The 16,120-nt window shown below is 45.8% G+C and overlaps 4 protein-coding genes across 4 annotated transcripts; 3 read left to right on the plus strand and 1 right to left on the minus strand.

The window, feature by feature from the left end:
- Positions 1 to 2,441: 2,441 nt before the first annotated feature.
- AOL_s00043g409 (uncharacterized protein) lies at positions 2,442 to 3,611 on the plus strand (the record flags this gene model as incomplete). The annotated part of the gene is made up of 2 exons (XM_011120895.1): positions 2,442 to 2,729; positions 2,805 to 3,611. The coding sequence occupies 2 exons, from the start codon at positions 2,442 to 2,444 to the stop codon at positions 3,609 to 3,611; spliced, it is 1,095 nt and encodes a 364-aa protein (XP_011119197.1).
- Positions 3,612 to 4,486: 875 nt separating this feature from the next.
- Positions 4,487 to 6,415, minus strand: AOL_s00043g410 (uncharacterized protein; the record flags this gene model as incomplete). Its single annotated transcript, XM_011120896.1, has 1 exon — positions 4,487 to 6,415. The coding sequence occupies one exon, from the start codon at positions 6,413 to 6,415 to the stop codon at positions 4,487 to 4,489; it is 1,929 nt and encodes a 642-aa protein (XP_011119198.1).
- Positions 6,416 to 7,543: 1,128 nt separating this feature from the next.
- Positions 7,544 to 12,419, plus strand: AOL_s00043g411 (uncharacterized protein; the record flags this gene model as incomplete). Its single annotated transcript, XM_011120897.1, has 4 exons — positions 7,544 to 7,858; positions 7,922 to 11,269; positions 11,333 to 11,557; positions 11,628 to 12,419. The coding sequence occupies 4 exons, from the start codon at positions 7,544 to 7,546 to the stop codon at positions 12,417 to 12,419; spliced, it is 4,680 nt and encodes a 1,559-aa protein (XP_011119199.1).
- Positions 12,420 to 13,763: 1,344 nt separating this feature from the next.
- Positions 13,764 to 15,127, plus strand: AOL_s00043g412 (uncharacterized protein; the record flags this gene model as incomplete). The annotated part of the gene is made up of 2 exons (XM_011120898.1): positions 13,764 to 13,804; positions 13,894 to 15,127. 2 exons carry the CDS (start codon positions 13,764 to 13,766, stop codon positions 15,125 to 15,127), a joined length of 1,275 nt encoding a protein of 424 aa, XP_011119200.1.
- Between the last annotated feature and the right edge of the window lie 993 nt (positions 15,128 to 16,120).

Raw genomic sequence — 16,120 nt, forward strand, 5'->3', positions numbered from 1 at the left:
CGTGATGGTGGGTTTCAAGATTTAATCTCCTAGATCTGCCCAAAGCATGGCATTTGCAAGTTGTCTGTTGTGAGGATGCTAAATTGGATGAATGAACGGAAGGATTCCATGTTATGCTCATGTGACAAGTTATTATCATCTTCAAACAACAATTCGGCTGAACGGTCGTGCGGGTAGTCACAGATGCGCTTCAAGACCAAATAAATGTTCATTCATATCGATAGGATACGTGTATTAGATCTCCTTCCATATCACGAATTAATTTTCAATCCTAGAAACATCTCGACAAAAAGCAAACTTACATCCAGCCGTCGAACTCGATGCAATGACCCGGCTCAAATCGGTCAAAAGTGGAGATTTCAAAATGCAACAGACTCAACGCAGTATGACGTTACGATTGTCGTATCACACAACTCTTCGCGTGCGTGCTAGTGGACCATGGTACCATTACGTCTATTTTACAATTATTCTTGTCTGAACGGCTTCACGATCGAAGCTAGTTCTTCTAGTATCCACAGAAAGAGGATATGAACTAATAGAAGTTATATCTCCTATAGAGACGAGTCGTAGTGATATCACCGAAGGCTCGCTAGATATATGTATATATATATACGTATATACCTACTTAAGTATATATCAAGTATCATATGCATGTGCCTTTCGTCCCAGAGCAATTACCATGGCTACATAGGTATTTGCCTCGTCGCCAGACTCCTCAACTGTGGGAAAGCTACTAATAGTAGCGCTCTTTCATCGATATTTTATATTATAATTAAAAGGTGCCTTATCGAAATGTCTACAGGTTTCGGATAGAATCATATTGTATCGTGGATCCATGCATATGTGCTGTTAGTACTGCTTCAGATGGAACTTAGCATCTCGCGATAATTCCAATTAAAACTGAATATCTTGACTTCTTAAAGACTCTTCAAGATAGGGTAGGCTAGGGAAGTATATATCCTCTACGCACCTAAGAAGATATAAGCCACTCGATAATACACCAATTGGATATAGCAATGAGACCATGTGGCGATAAGTCGAGGCTTAATTGAAACTGAATTTTGTTGGGTGTAGGGTTGTCTGATTACACCCAAACCCTCGTCTTTGGGCGCAGGGCCAATTTTGGGATGCATAGGACGTTTTGTCAACCGCTTGATGGCGCACGTCTTCCGTAGGTAAGCCGCATTCGAGGTTAAAGCGTGCCCTGAAATAGACAGACTACGTTTATGGTCGTACGGTTTCACGGGGGCCTGGCTAGTTATGTGCTTAGGAATGAAACTACTATAGGCCTAGTTATTGATATTATATCGATACCATCGAAAAAACTCGAGGTAGCCTGAAAGTACGTTAAATTGGTTGTAGAGCATGCGCATGCATGAAGCCATTGAATATATCTAACAAATCCCAATGAAGATCCATATACGTACGTTACCGGATATTGTCCTGCCACTATATTCCTCAGTTGTACCGGAACACGGTAGTATTTATTTATTTCACGAGGTGAGCTGTAGACGCATACGCAGAGATATCTCTACGGCAATGGATCCCGCACCACCACCACTACCACCACATGCACAAATATATGGCACGCGACAGAATTAACTATCACCACAATCTAAACCCCACACTAATCCCCCACCAAAAACCAAATCCCGAACCATATTACTAAATTTGATGTTTCGAGTTTTATTGGAATCGCTGAAACCGGAAGTTTCAAACCATGTGACTTTTATATAAATTTGATTTTTCGTTCGAGATGAATAAGCTTGTAAAAGACAGGATTTCATCGACCCAGTGAAAATATATTTTGATCCCAAAAAGTATCACGTGACAGGATTCCTGGCTAGCAACCTGCTCAATGTTGTTTGTGTTATGCTTCCATCTATTTCGATGGGCTCGCCAAGGCTTCTATCTCGGAAATAGAGTTTTCCGCTAAGCTTTGAGTCTAGCCTATTTGGGATGTTAGCGTGGTCTTGGCAGCGTATTTTTGCTGGAAACAACACATTATTGAAACCACAACGCAGGGTTTCCGCATTCAGAGAATGCAACAACGACAACACGCATTTGAAAGGAACAACACGCATCATGAACATGTTGATACTTCGCATTATTTCAGGCTCACTTCAACTTCCTCAGCTCTTTTTCTTCCTTTCCCTCTCATCCTCACTACTTACCTTCTGCCTTCAGCTTTATCCTTTCCTGACAGCTTGAACAAGCATTTTCGCAAACCACAAAAACCAGCTCCTTGCAATCGAGAATCTCGAACCCGCTTCTACAAAACCAAACGCGTTATCAAAACCTGTTGCTGATAGAAAGCTCTTATCAAGCTCTCCATCTGACAAACTTTGAAGCTTCTCCTGCTCCAATCATCTCTACCTTCCTTTTTAACTTTCTTTCTTTCAGTTCGTTTGTGATTTTAACCATCACTGCAATTTGACAAGATGGCGTTCAGCAAGCTCGCGGAAGAACATCATTTCAGATCTCTTCAATTCTCCTCTACCCATACGTATATGAATTCACCGACCAATCGTATCACAGTCATGTCAGCCAATGACGATGATGTTGACTACTTTGATCTGAGCTTTCCGGAGTCGGCTGGGAAGAGTGGTAATTACTTCCGTCGCGTTGTTAAAATCCGTATTCCCATCGCCAAGGCCCAGGTCTTCTGGAACGGTGAGGGATCTCTAAAGTATGAGTTTGTTGTCAAGACCGATTCGAGGTTTGCTCAGGTAGGTTTCTCGTTGCTCCTGTTGCTATGCTGGATAGTATGTAAATAGACTTGTTGCTGATAAACCGTCATGTAGTACATGATCAAACAGGATGATGGGACGTTCGCGCCAGTCACCCATCCAGACTATCCAGATAAGGACGAGGCTTGGTTGGCCAAAGGGTATCTAAAGGATGAGACCTTCATTGATGAAGGTGTGTTTGTGCTCGGCGAAACCACAATGCCAGGAGACCTGGCTCAAGTCATGCGCGAGATCCAACAACTCGGTGGCTCCGTCCATACCGTTGGTGCTAGAGGCATTGGCGATCAGGAGGCGCTTACCGCAGTCACTAGCGTTGGTCTCGACCCTCGAAAATTTTACGACTACTGGCGAAAGATTGGTAGACTTGCCGAAGAAAGAGCTGAGGTGGAGAGACTCGCAGCTTCTTCGGAAGTTGCTTCTGTCGAGGTATCCGGTGAATACCTTGAAATCGATGTCGGCGTACAGGAACCTCTCCTTCCTGTTGTTGCCCCAATGACCGCAGTCCAAGCCGTCGCTGCTACCAAGGACGATGAAGCTTCCGTCCGTGAACCTGTCCCCTGCCACCATGACGATGAAGTTTCCGTCAATGGTGGCCCTACCGACGACTCTGCTTTGGCTCTCGCGGCAAAGAAAGCCAAGAGAGCCAAGCAGAGGGCAAAGCAGAGGGCGAAGGAGAAGTTGAGGAAGGCGAAGGCCAAGAGAGACGACGGCCGTCGCACCCCAATCGGGGTTCTTGGGACATCTCCCAAGAAACAAACCGCCGCCGCCGCCACCACCCCGAGTTCCGGGAACTCGGATGTCAGCGATGCTGACAAGGAGAATGTTTCTCCTACTAACGTCTCTCTTGGCCCCGCCATGTAGATGGGGGTGGGGGTTAGAAGGGGAAGGTGAGGATGAGGATGAGGAGGAGAGGGAGGGAGGGAGGGGGGAGATGGTTGTGGGTGTGCCAGAAATGGCCACCCCAACCATTATTGAAATATAAGGACCGGTGGGGGGGAGAGGGGGGTTGTTTGTTGTTTGGGCCCTTGCGATGAGTGATGAAACATCGCAAGGGCCCAATTCTGTCGTTGTATTTCGTTTTTTTTTTTCCCTGTTCCTGGATAGTATGTGTGCGTGCGTGTGGCCGCCCCTTCATCTTTCCTACCTGGCACGAGTCTCGATGAGTGTTCTCTTAGTGGGAATACTTGTCTGATGACTTGTGCAGATTGGGGGAATGGTGAAGGGGTGGGCTTGTATGATGAGAATGGATACAGGGTTTTTTTTTCGTACTTGAGCTCCCAGTGATACTATGTAACCTTGATGTAAAAGTAAAGATGTGACGACTAAAATGTGAGACTTGTGGATCACCCGTGTGATTCACTGTAGCCGGAGAACACCACAGATCTGCACGCTAGAATATTTATATTGATATTGAGGACGCACGCCATTTGGGTAAGGTACCTAGTAGTCTAGGACCGAGACTATGTGCCTAAGTAGGTAGACACCTGGACCCAGAATAGCATTCGTATATGCTTCATACTTAAGTACTTAAGTAATTACTTCAATAGCTAGTGTTTCGATGCTACTAGAATAGTCGACGCTCGTTCTGATCGATCCAGAGCATACTATCAAGTACTTAAGTATATATGTGTGATATATTAAAACATATCATAATATAATTAAGAGTGTTAGAGCATTAATATTTTGTAGATTTTGGTCCCCCGAATTCGCTTTCTCCGCTTTTACAATACAAGAATTCAGCCAGTACATCTTTCCGTAGGCTCTCTCCATTCTAATTCTAATAATTTGAATAATTTCCTCTCCTCCACATCCCATCCGATCCATTCTCCATCTTCTCTTCTCGCTCTATTGTCCACGTTATCATCTACCTCCACTCCATTATTTTCATCCTCCTCAGTCAGCCCGATGAATTCACCCTTCTCCTTCCCAACAGGTACCCTCAATCCAGATGCTCTATCTGTAACACCTTCACTACTAAACTTCCAGTACTTCCATTCCTTCACGTATTTCCTTAAATCTCTTTCGAAGGTTGTTGCTCCCGACCACGATGTCAAAGTCGAACCAGCACATCTCGGAGGTGGGAATAGGATATCTACTCTTCTATGCGGATTCGGGTTCTTTCTCTTCCCTGTTAGTCTCTTCTCATCGAGGCCTTCCATTTGTGAATCTCCTTCTTCATCTTCTCCGAGGTCTGGTTGTTGCCAGACACATAATACCTTTGGAATACCGTCGAAATTATGATGACTTCGTTTGGGCCATACATCGCCGCTGGTAGTTGCCACAAACCTCGATGGTTGGTGGATGGTCAGCACATGTGTAATTAGCCCTTCTTTTTCTAATAGATTAACTAAAGGTACAAGTAGTTCTTCTACATCTCTACTTTTGGAGACTCTTGGATGTGTAATCAATAAATCCACATCGGCACTTAGTTCTTTTCCCCTTCGAAAGCCCCCGACCACGGCCGTTTCTGCACCGGGAAGTAGCTGGCGGGCGTGGTTTTGTATTGCATCTCGGATGGAGATGACTTCATCCCTAGGAATTTTATCTTGGAACTCGTCGTAGAATTTCACACCGATTTGTTGCACTCTAGTTAATTTCTTCCAATGGTGTTCAACCAAGTCATCGAGGTCTCTGAACCCTTGTTTATAGAAACTTTGGGCAGAGTGGGCGCCTGCACCCCATACGTTGTAGAATAACTCAAGTGTTTTGTAGTATACTGATTTTTCGGTTTCTTCCAAGACTCCGAGTCGCCCAGGAGGCTCAGAGTGCGTGAATTCATACCATAAGGCACCTATTTTCCCTTCGCAACCAGGGAGAGCATGTATTTGTGATATATGTGTGATTTTGTGGGGAAATGCGGCGATAGAGGCTATTGACGTAGAATATGCTCTCACGCCAATTTCATCCGATATGAGAATTCGGTTTAGACGGATCTTGAAGAGGGCATCGAGAAAATCTTGATTTGGAGGGTCTGCTGGTGTGGAACGTGTGCAAGAGAATTTTTGCTTTTTGATGACCCATTGAGGTAATGGTGGAAGGTTTGAAGCAACCCGTTCGGCTTCTTCCTGAGAGTCGGTAGATTGTTGAGATATTAGTTTTGGCCGTTTGAAAGGCTGAGGAGGTTGAGAGTCTTGTGATGGGCCTTTATGCCGGAGATGACGAGTTCCCGGAGCGGCCTGGTGTGTGGCAGCCTTAGCTCTCCGTAGGATTGATTCACTACGGGAACGATCTTCAGCCTGTTTTTCTGCAAGAGTGGGTGGGCTTGCTGAACGTTTTCCAGGCGTTATCGTATTCGAAGACTGGTTGTTAAACGGGCTTTTGGCTGGATAGATGCCATTATATATTATGTAGTCGTCGATATCGGCGTCGATACCTTCGATGATGGCCTTTGCATACCATTCAAGTTTTACTACTTTGAGGATCTTTGTACCTTTTGCGGGAACTTTGATAGTTGTGGCGTCCGTAGTGTTCAAACCTAAGAATCTAAGTTCGAGGAGGGCACGTTTGGAACCTAAGACATCACCGATGAAAATGATAGCATCTTTAGGAGATTCAACGACTGTATAATGCTTGGATTTGATGTTTGAGACGATGTCTGCACGTTGGGAGTCGTTAAGACGGGTAGGGAGGACGTATATGTTTGGGAGGTTTGCTGGTTTTGACATCATGCATTTGGGTTCTGGTGGATACTGATATCGATGAAGGAAGTGGGTTTCGCATATTCATATCGGATGGGTGGGTTGAAAGATTAGAAAAAGCGGAAAGATATAACAATATCTCATCACCGCTTCTGATAGGTAAAGGGTTTGGCCTATTCTTGATGTCGATGATGAGAAAGGGTGCTCTTGATATCGAAACATAGCTTGTAAGGTCAACCGGGGACGGCACAATGTTGGAATCCGTGTTTGGAGAATGCGTTGAGTTGACGTAAAGACTTGCCCAATTAGGAAATAATAACGTTACTAGTAACGAAGCTTTCCTATTCAGGAAGTATATATATAATTAAGCATCAGGAAGCGACTTCCAGACTAAAGCATATTGGCAATCTAGAGAACCCAATGCAATGTAGATTGCTTGATAAGGTACATTTTATTGGCTGCACTGTGTGGATTATATGGTTGGGGGTTCTCTTGGTATCTGGTACTGCTGCGAGATTATATATTGGAATAACGTGACGGGCTCGTGATTCAACATGGGACGTAATATATGTAGCATATGAGCTTCTTGACGTTCTATCGCCCTAAAATTCGTGATGTATCTAAGATGTATTAATATTTTATGTTACCAAAACCGTTAACTTGCCCAATCGACTGTTACGGCAAAGCTATTTCGTCCCGAGTCGAAATCCAGGCTAAATGCAGCTACCCTTCTTCGAATTGGGTGTATTTTGTGTGGGAGATTTTGTGTTGGGTTTCTTTGCTGGGAACGCGACATACTAAATCCACCTGAACGTGATATACCAGCATCCAACCTCCCTCCATCATCTCCCTCTCTCATCTCCACCCTCCGGCCACACCCCCTCCCTCTCTGGATATCGTCCAATCTCCGCCGTCCTTCCTATCGCCTGGGATATATCTCAATCCGACCACAGTGTCGTGAGCATGTTCAGTTCCCGTTAGCGATTTCAATAGCTTCCGTTCCTTCTGCCTGCGATTGATTCGACTGTTTCGTATTCGTATCCATAATCTCTCCGACACAAGTAACGCGATTCCCCGCGTAAAACCACAACGTAATCTCGACACCACCTCGCAAATAGTTTTCGGTAGCTCGATCCCACGTTATATCTCTTCACAATGGCCAGGGGAGCGGCTTCCCAGCCCTCCAGCGCCTCTCTCCAATTCAAGGAGCCGATCTCCTGGAAGACAGGAAAACCGATTGCCGTTCCTCACTTGGTTAAGCGCCTCAAAGCTTTGCACTCAGAACTTCGATCCCTTGCCGACGAGCCGGAGGTGGATCTTCCTTCTGTAGACCAAGTCGCAAAAGATCTTGCTGCGACTGGCTTGCTCCATCACAAGGATGAGTCCATAAAGGCCTTTCTGGCATGTTGTCTTGCCGACATTCTCTATCTCTATGCGCCAGATGCTCCATATACTGCGAACCAATTGAGGGTACGCTTTTTGTTGTCCTGTTACTTATGGAGGGATAGTTGAGCTAAACTGAAGGATTTATAGGAAATATTCGACCTCTTTATCAAAACTTTGAAAGGACTTGAAGACTCTGAAAGTACATTTTATCAAGAGTATCTCTATCTACTCGACAGGCTCCATGAAACCCAATCTATTGTTCTCATAACAGACCTTCCTGGATCTGACGCCCTTATTACGAACCTGTTTACTACTCTTTTCGACCTCTCCGCCAACGAGGGTGAAAAGAATGTAGAATATAAGATGACGGATCTGCTGGAGCAGGTCGTGGAGGAAGTAAATACTTTACCTACGGAAGTTATCGACGTCTTACTGGCACAAATGATGAGGGCATCACCGACAACAGCCGAAAATGCCGGAAAGAAGAGAGGCCTGGGTGACAAGAAGTCAAAGGACCAAACGACCCTTCTGGGAGCCCGACAGTACCCTCCAGCGTACAACATGGCCAAGACAATATGTGCCAACTGCGTGGACAAAATGTCAAGGCATATCTGCCAGTACTTCACAGATGTCATTATGGACGCCTCCCCAGCTTCCCGACGAGGCGAGTCACCCGACGGGGACCCAGGAGAGAATCTTAATGACGATCTTAAGGAAATTGAAAAGGCGCACAATCTGATGTTGGAGTTGTATCTTGCTGTGCCAGAAGTACTCTCTAATGTCCTTCCCCTGTTGGAAACTGAGATGGCCTCTGAGACAGCAGACCTTCGAGTCCAGGCTACCGGTACAGTCGGTATGATGGCTACGACGGGGTCGCTTCCACAATCTTATCCCCAAACTTGGAAGACATGGCTGGGAAGAGCAAACGACAAATCTGTTGCGGTCCGAGTACAGTGGGTGGAGGCAGCCATCGAAATTTTGAAGGCTCGAACAGATGTAACCCAGATACTACAAAAAGAGATCAAAACCAAGCTATTCGATGCTGATGAGAGAGTTCGAGTTGCTGCTGTCAAGAAGATTGGAGAACTGGACTGGGAGTCGGCTACAAATAAGCTTGTAAGCAGGGATTTTGAGGAGAATATCCTAGAAACTTTGGCCCAACGTACCAAGGACAAAAAGTTGGCAGTTAGAGAAGCTGCGATTAGTGTCCTGAGCCGACTTTGGGCAGATGCATATCCACAAATTTCTCTGAATAATAAGGTGGTAATACGCGAACTTGACTTCATCCCTTCTAGTTTGCTCGATGTTATCTACGTCAACGATAAAGAAACAAACGTTATTCTCGACAATGCTTTGTACGAATATCTACTGCCGATTGGCGACTATAGCGGCAAGAAGGACAACAAGGCGAAGAAATCCAAGGGCAAAGAAAGCCAGGCTGCAACCCAATCGGCCTCGCAATCTGCAACTCAGACTGGGACTCAAGCCGAGTCGCCGGAGGAAGAACTTTCTGAAGATGAAATTCGAACTAGGAGAATGATGGTACTACTTCGGTGCATGACAGATTCAACTGAAAAGTTCGATGGCTATAACGATTTTGATACACAGGAGGAGGCCAATCTGCAGGGGAAAACGACGCAGGAGGTTGCTAGTGACCGAAGTAGAAATCCGGTCCAGAACGCACAACGGAAGGAGGCTCGGACGAAGCTCAATAATCGGGCTCGGAAGGCATTCTTCACAATCCCAAAGAACCAACAGACCTATGCAAAAGCAATGACTGCATTTTTGGAGTCGTGCGAAGCCTTCAATGGTGGCGTTATGGAGACTGACGAGGCAGACATCCGCCGGAAACTTGATAATACTATTGCATATCTTGCGAAACTCCTGCCGGACACACTTCGATCCACTACGGATCTTGTCAACTTTGCAAAGCTTCATGATCGACGTTGCTATGACCAAATTCGACGATGCTATTCTCCTGATAGCGATTATGAAACTGTCGCGAACTCTATCTTCGAAGCTAAAAAGCGAATCTCAAATAATACAAAACTTGGGTCTCTGGCCACCGCTTCCCTTGTTGAAACAATGACGCCACTCCTTTATCGCGTATCTCTCCTCATCTACAACAAATCACATATTGCCCACATGATCCGCTTTTCCACCGATGAAGACACATCCTTTGGGACCTCGCTCAACCTCGTGGCCCATGAGGTCCTCCGGGAGATGTCGCAGAGCAATCCGGGTGTCTTTGGCGCACATATCAAAACCCTATGTGACCTCATCGTAGACAAAGCCCCAATCGCTCCTCGCAACAAAGGCCGTGCTTCAGCTCGAGAAGGTATGGAGGTTGACTTGGAAGGCCTGAATATGGAAGATACGATCAAGGCATGCTCCGGATTTGCTAAACAGTACCCGAAAGAACTGCCACACGATAAGAAGCTAATGGAGGCGCTTGTTAACTTCTCTCTATATGGCACCTCTCCGATTGCGGCAAAACATGCTGTTGCGATAATTATGCGTACTTCTTCTCGAAGTGATATGTATGCCTCTGACTTGATCAAGAAAATTTTGAAAGAGTGGGAATATGGTAGCGAGTTCTATCTGGCTCGACTTGCAACTTTATCTCAGGTGGTTTTATTTGCCTGCCGGGAAGCGGAATCCGACCCAGACAACATCAATCGAATCAGGGATATTGCAATCAAGGAAGTTTTGCTACGGCCGCCGGAGGGTGATGTTGCTGTTACCGAGGACGATGACGAAGATGACGATTTAGATAGACAGCCAGTCCCAAGCGAGGCTTGTCAGGCCAAGTTACTCGCTCTGAAGATACTGATCAACCACCTGCGTGCCCACGGGTCAGATGAAGGAGCCGATGGCGACAGCACACGGAAGGTTCTTGCAGAGCCAGTTTACAAGCTCCTGAATGCCTTATTGGCTAACAATGGCGAGTTGTCGAAGAAAGGAGACACCCCCAAGGACGACAGACAGACATTGTATTGGGCTGGGGCCAATGCATTCATCAAACTAGCTAGGATTCGCGGCTACGAGATCTTGATCTCACCGAGTGTGTTCAATCGAATTGCTCTTGTTGCGGAATATAATTCTCAGGTGGTACGCAAGCGATTTGTGGACAAGGTCAAAAAACATCTTGCAGCCTCCACTCTCTCGGCGAGATACTATACCGCACTTTTCCTGCTCGCCGATGAGAAGCAACGAGATATCAAGGAGGAGGCATCTAGCTGGCTGAAAGCTCGAGCGAAGTCTCACCGTGAGGCGAAGGACACCAGCATGGAGACCACTTTTGCAAGACTATTGAGCTTACTGGCGCATCATCCCGATTTCGATAGGGACGATGAGGATGTATTAAAGCAGTTTGCAGGCTACGTGCTGTTTTACCTAGAGTGCGTGGTCGTAGAGGAGAACCTGAGTTTGGTATACTACGTCGCACAGAGGATGAAGAGCGTGGTAGATGGAATTGTGCCGGATTGCAGCGAGGTAAGATTATACTCCCAATATTTCCACGATATATCAAGGACGCTAATGTGCTCCTGGTAATAGAATTTATATACGCTCTCGGATCTAGCGCAAGTAGTTATTCGCAAGTACGAGGATGTTAAAGGATGGGCTCTACAGACGTGGCCGGGTACGCTTAGACTACCGATGGGTTTGTTCAAAGGATTCAAAGACAATACAACTAGCAACGAAGTCGCGAGGAAACACTATCTACCTGATGGGTTCGAAAATGTCGTGGACAGTATATTCAAGAAGCCGAGCAATAGAAAGGTATGTCAACATGTCTTATGCGAAAGCTCATCCGAGAATCTGAGCACTAATTGTACTAAAACCGAAACAGAGAAAATCCGATGCCTTTGGTGCAGCTACCCCTGCCAAGAAGCGGTCTCGAACAACTACTACAACGCCCGGCACTGCTAAGAAGGCGAAGGGATCCTCGCGACCAAGTACCATTAAGAAGAAGAAGAAGAGAGGCAACGACGATGAAGACGAATTTGCAACGCCAGGCAGAAGTGTTGAGAGGAGAAAGAGCGGAAGAATTACGAGTTTTGTCGCTGGGAAATATGCAGAGAGTGAAGATGGGGAAGAGGATGAAGAGGATGAAGTTGAGAGTGGAGATGAGAAGATGGAATGGGAGAAATCGGCTCGTGGGGCTGCTATTGAGGAGGATAGTGAACAAGAACATCCAAAAAAGTCTAACGGTGTTTCTAAGTCTAAGGTTCAAACTACCCCTCAATCGGCGATCAGGCTGGCGACAAAATCAAAATCAAGGGCGGACCTCGAAATGGCGGATAGCGAACAAGAGGAGGAAGCAGAAGCTAGCGAGGAGGAGGAGGAGGAGGAGGAGGAGGAGGACAACGAAGAGGAGGGAAATGATGCGGAAGAAGAAGAAGAGGACGAGGACGAGGAAGAAAACGAGCCTTCTCCACCACCCGTCAAGCGGGGGGGCCGAAAGCAAGCTATAGTCCCTGCGAAAAAGGCACCTCCCAAGAAAGAGAACATAGCCAAAAAAGCAGCTTCCCCGCCGGCTGGCACGAGAGGAACCAGAGCATCGGCTCGCACACGCGGGAAAGCCAACGGCAAGGCCGTTATCAGCCAGATGTATATCGATGATGACGATGACGATGAATGAATGCCTTCTATGTACGATTTGGGAGGCTTATTCTAGGGTTCTTGACATGTGAGGTTTGTTACGTGTTTTTACGCTTTTCTTGTACATCAGATTATCACTGCTGGGCGATATATTTCTTTCGACAAAGGCATTGAATGGGGTATGGTATTTTAAATACCTCGAGGTTTGATTCGCTTTTTTTTTGCTTTCGCTTTCTGATATTCTACTAATGGGCGTCACATTAAGCCTTTTTATGCTGATTCATGGTAGCAACTGCAAACCGTCCAAACTGGTCCACGATCGGGTTTGCGACTTCTTGCGGGGTTTTATCTATTACACTTTTGTACTTTTAAATTAACTGGCATGGCATAGTGATAGCTTTCGAATTAATGAAAACTTCTTCGACATCAAAGCCGCGGACTCTTGTGATTAGCGTTTTAGCTTTTGGAAATCACCGATATTATTTGTCCAACGAAATATTTCGCCCGAGTGCTACTGACCATGACGCAACCGCATCCAAATTGAAGGAATGGAACTAAGGGTACTTCACCTCGCCTGTAGCAATCCGAATTGGCGGATTTCAGTAATATTAATTGGCGAGGGCAACGGTGGTATCTTTCTTTCGGATGGACTGACTGATAAAGGGAGGGTGTTCCCCGCCAAGGGATTTCCAAAATACCACACCATGCTCGCTTCGACAGCACAGGCGTTGTCCTGCGACTACCCATAACAGCTAATAGTGCGATCTCGCGTGCTATAGTTGGGGTTAAAAGGACGTTTGGGGGAGGAAAGCTTATAACATATCCTTGCTCGCTTTGTCTTATACGCGTTGACCAAACGTATAATAGATCATATTATGCGTTAGCTACCAGACATGTGGGGACGTCGATAAGCTAAGGTCGGTATATAGGGTTTTCCCGTGGATTTGTCGGTTCAAGAGGCCTTTGGAACTGTTGTGCTTACCATGTCGGAACGATAAAAGGCTTTGGGGCCTTTCTTTTTTTTTTTTTGTATACGTCCGCACGAAGGCGTTCACGAAGGTGTTCAGTACGTGGAACAGAGAGAGAATGGTATTATGGATTGGTATTAACGCAGGGAAAAGAAAATGTGGCTTGCATTAGGGAATTGGAGACGACATGGAAGGGGGTGTATAAAGAGGGATCACTTTGACCTGGAGATCTCCGATGGAGGGGTTTGATTTTCCTTTCATTCTTTCTAGGTTTTTTTGGACATTTGCTCCTGTCACTCTTTGGATCTTCTTTGGATAGCTACTAGTCATTCTTTTGTCTCCGTTGGGTTATACGACGTTCATTTTTGATATATATACTCTCGTTTGAAGTTTCCTGTCTATCTAAATATTTCAAGATGAAGGTTCTTACTCCATTCATTTCATTGCTGGCTTTTAGGTAAGAAATACTTATATACATAATCTTGGCTGCTTCATAAATATAAATCCACAAATTATAATTAACCGATATTTTTGTATGAACTACAGCGCCGTCCCCGGCGCCATCGGAGCACCAGTAATCGACAACGAAGATGCCATCGAACGAGCCAAAGTCGAAACCAAAGAACTCACAGCCTTCGAAACGGTAACCGAAACCGCCAAGGCTAGTACGGTGACCAAAGCCGCTACTGTGACCGAACTTGCCACCAGGATCATTAGAGTCGGTGCCACGAATGCGAACGCGAACGTCAAACCCGCGGCTCCATCCTCGAGTGCAAAACCATCACCGAAACCTAATAATCGCCCCACCAACAATAATAACAACAATGGTGGAAGAAAACCCAATAACAATAACAATAACAATAAGGGCAGTAGTATCAAATATATCTATGTCACCAGGACTTCGGTTAAATATGTTACGAGTGTGAAGAATGTTACGAAGACAAAGGAGGTGGTCAAAACCAAGCAGGTTACGAATACTAAGGAGGTTACGAATACCAAGGAGGTTACGAATACTAAAGAAGTCACAGAAACGAAGTTTGTGACTGAGACAAAGACCGAGACTGAGACTGAGAGTAGTATTACCTTGGGCGGCATCAAGCCTTTACCTACCCCGGATGATGAAGAAGAGAAGGAAGAAGAGGCACCGAAGGTTACACCCGCTGCCGCTATTGTTGACGACGAAGATGATAAGAAGAAAGACGAAGAGAAGGAAGAAGAGAAGGAAGGAGGAAAGGAGGCAGTAGAAGGAGAAGGAGATGGACCAGTTAAGATCGCTACCGCACCAAACCCATCGAAGACCGAGGAGGGTAAAATGAAGATCGCGACTGCACCAAACCCAACTGATGAAGAGGGAGCAGAGCCTACCACTCCACCAGCGGAGAAGACTGATGATGAGAAGAAAGATGGAGAAGAAGGCGAAGGCGAGAAGGAGGAAAAGTTGATGAAGATTCAGACCGTCCCTAACCCTACCGAAGAAGAGGATGCTACCAAGACCCCTGCTCCTGAAGCAGACACGAAGGCTGATGAAGCAGACACTAAGGCTGATGAAGCAGACACTAAGGCTGATGAAGCAGATACTAAGGCTGATGAAGCAGATACTAAGGCTGATGGAGCTGAAGAGAAGAAGGACGATGGGGAAGAAGAAAAGAAGGAAGGTGGTGATGAGGAGAAGAAGGATGTTGGGGAAGAAGAGGAAACCAAGGCTGAAGCTAAGAAGGCCGCTCCAACTGACGAGGACTCTGAAGCTGGTTCCGTCGTCGTGCCAGTGGAAGGTATGTAGATATGAATATTATCTATGTACTTACCCACGTGCTTGTATATTCCAGAGATGTCAGGTTATCAGATTTTGTTCAAAGCGCTGCGCATGCATACCCGATAGACGATACAATATAGTTCGGAGAGGAATATATATAGACTTCTGCAATGATCCGGATCAATATACAAAACTATAGTTGCCTATTGTCTCGCCGCCAGAGTTGCCTCGTGATCGTCTAATTAGAACTCAAACTTAAATGCCTATTTAAAAATGTCCTGTTAAGCTCCCGATTGTAATTCCTATAGCTATATAGTCGTCGATATCGAGATATCCCTTCTAACTTCTGCAAAACTGGCTCTGCTTATATATATCTCCATCCGCCCTTCCCAGAAATTTAAGTTTCTTCGGCGGGACAATTGCAAAAAGTCGAGGAGCTCGCTAGACCACGACTCTCGAATTCACCCATTCCGAAACTTCCACGTTCGCGAATTCGCCGTAAAGCTTAAGAGCTAGCCAGGTAGCTAAGTGCTAAAAGTTAGCGGGTATCACTAGCACAGCTTAAAACTGTTAAGATTATCGACCCTGGCCCCGCAAACGTTGGGAAATTCAGGGTCCACTAGCCTAGCCCACTACTAATCACCATTCACCACAAGGTTTCCCATTCGCTATGACATCACGGAGACATGGGGATGGGGGGACACGAACGAATGTGCATAGACCCTGAAGTTAAAACATTTCCGCCTCGGAAAAAAACAAGCTTCAGACGATTTTAACAGGGAAATTCTTTCAGAGACGTTGGGTTCGTCGGTTGAAGGAGCACTAGATTTCCATGCAGCCCTCACTAAAGAGATCCCCGGATAAAAAGTATAAAAAAAAGGAATCAGAAGAACGAAGAGGACTAGGCGATAAGCACCAGATTGACATTCCTTTCCTTTCCTGATCAAAAGATCCATCTGCGCGGAATCGCCGGCCGCACTTTCGGGATTTGAGCGGGGGCATCACGAATTATAACTAGAC

Source organism: Orbilia oligospora, assembly GCF_000225545.1.
Source record: "Orbilia oligospora ATCC 24927 unplaced genomic scaffold scaffold00043, whole genome shotgun sequence".
NCBI lineage: Eukaryota > Fungi > Ascomycota > Orbiliomycetes > Orbiliales > Orbiliaceae > Orbilia > Orbilia oligospora.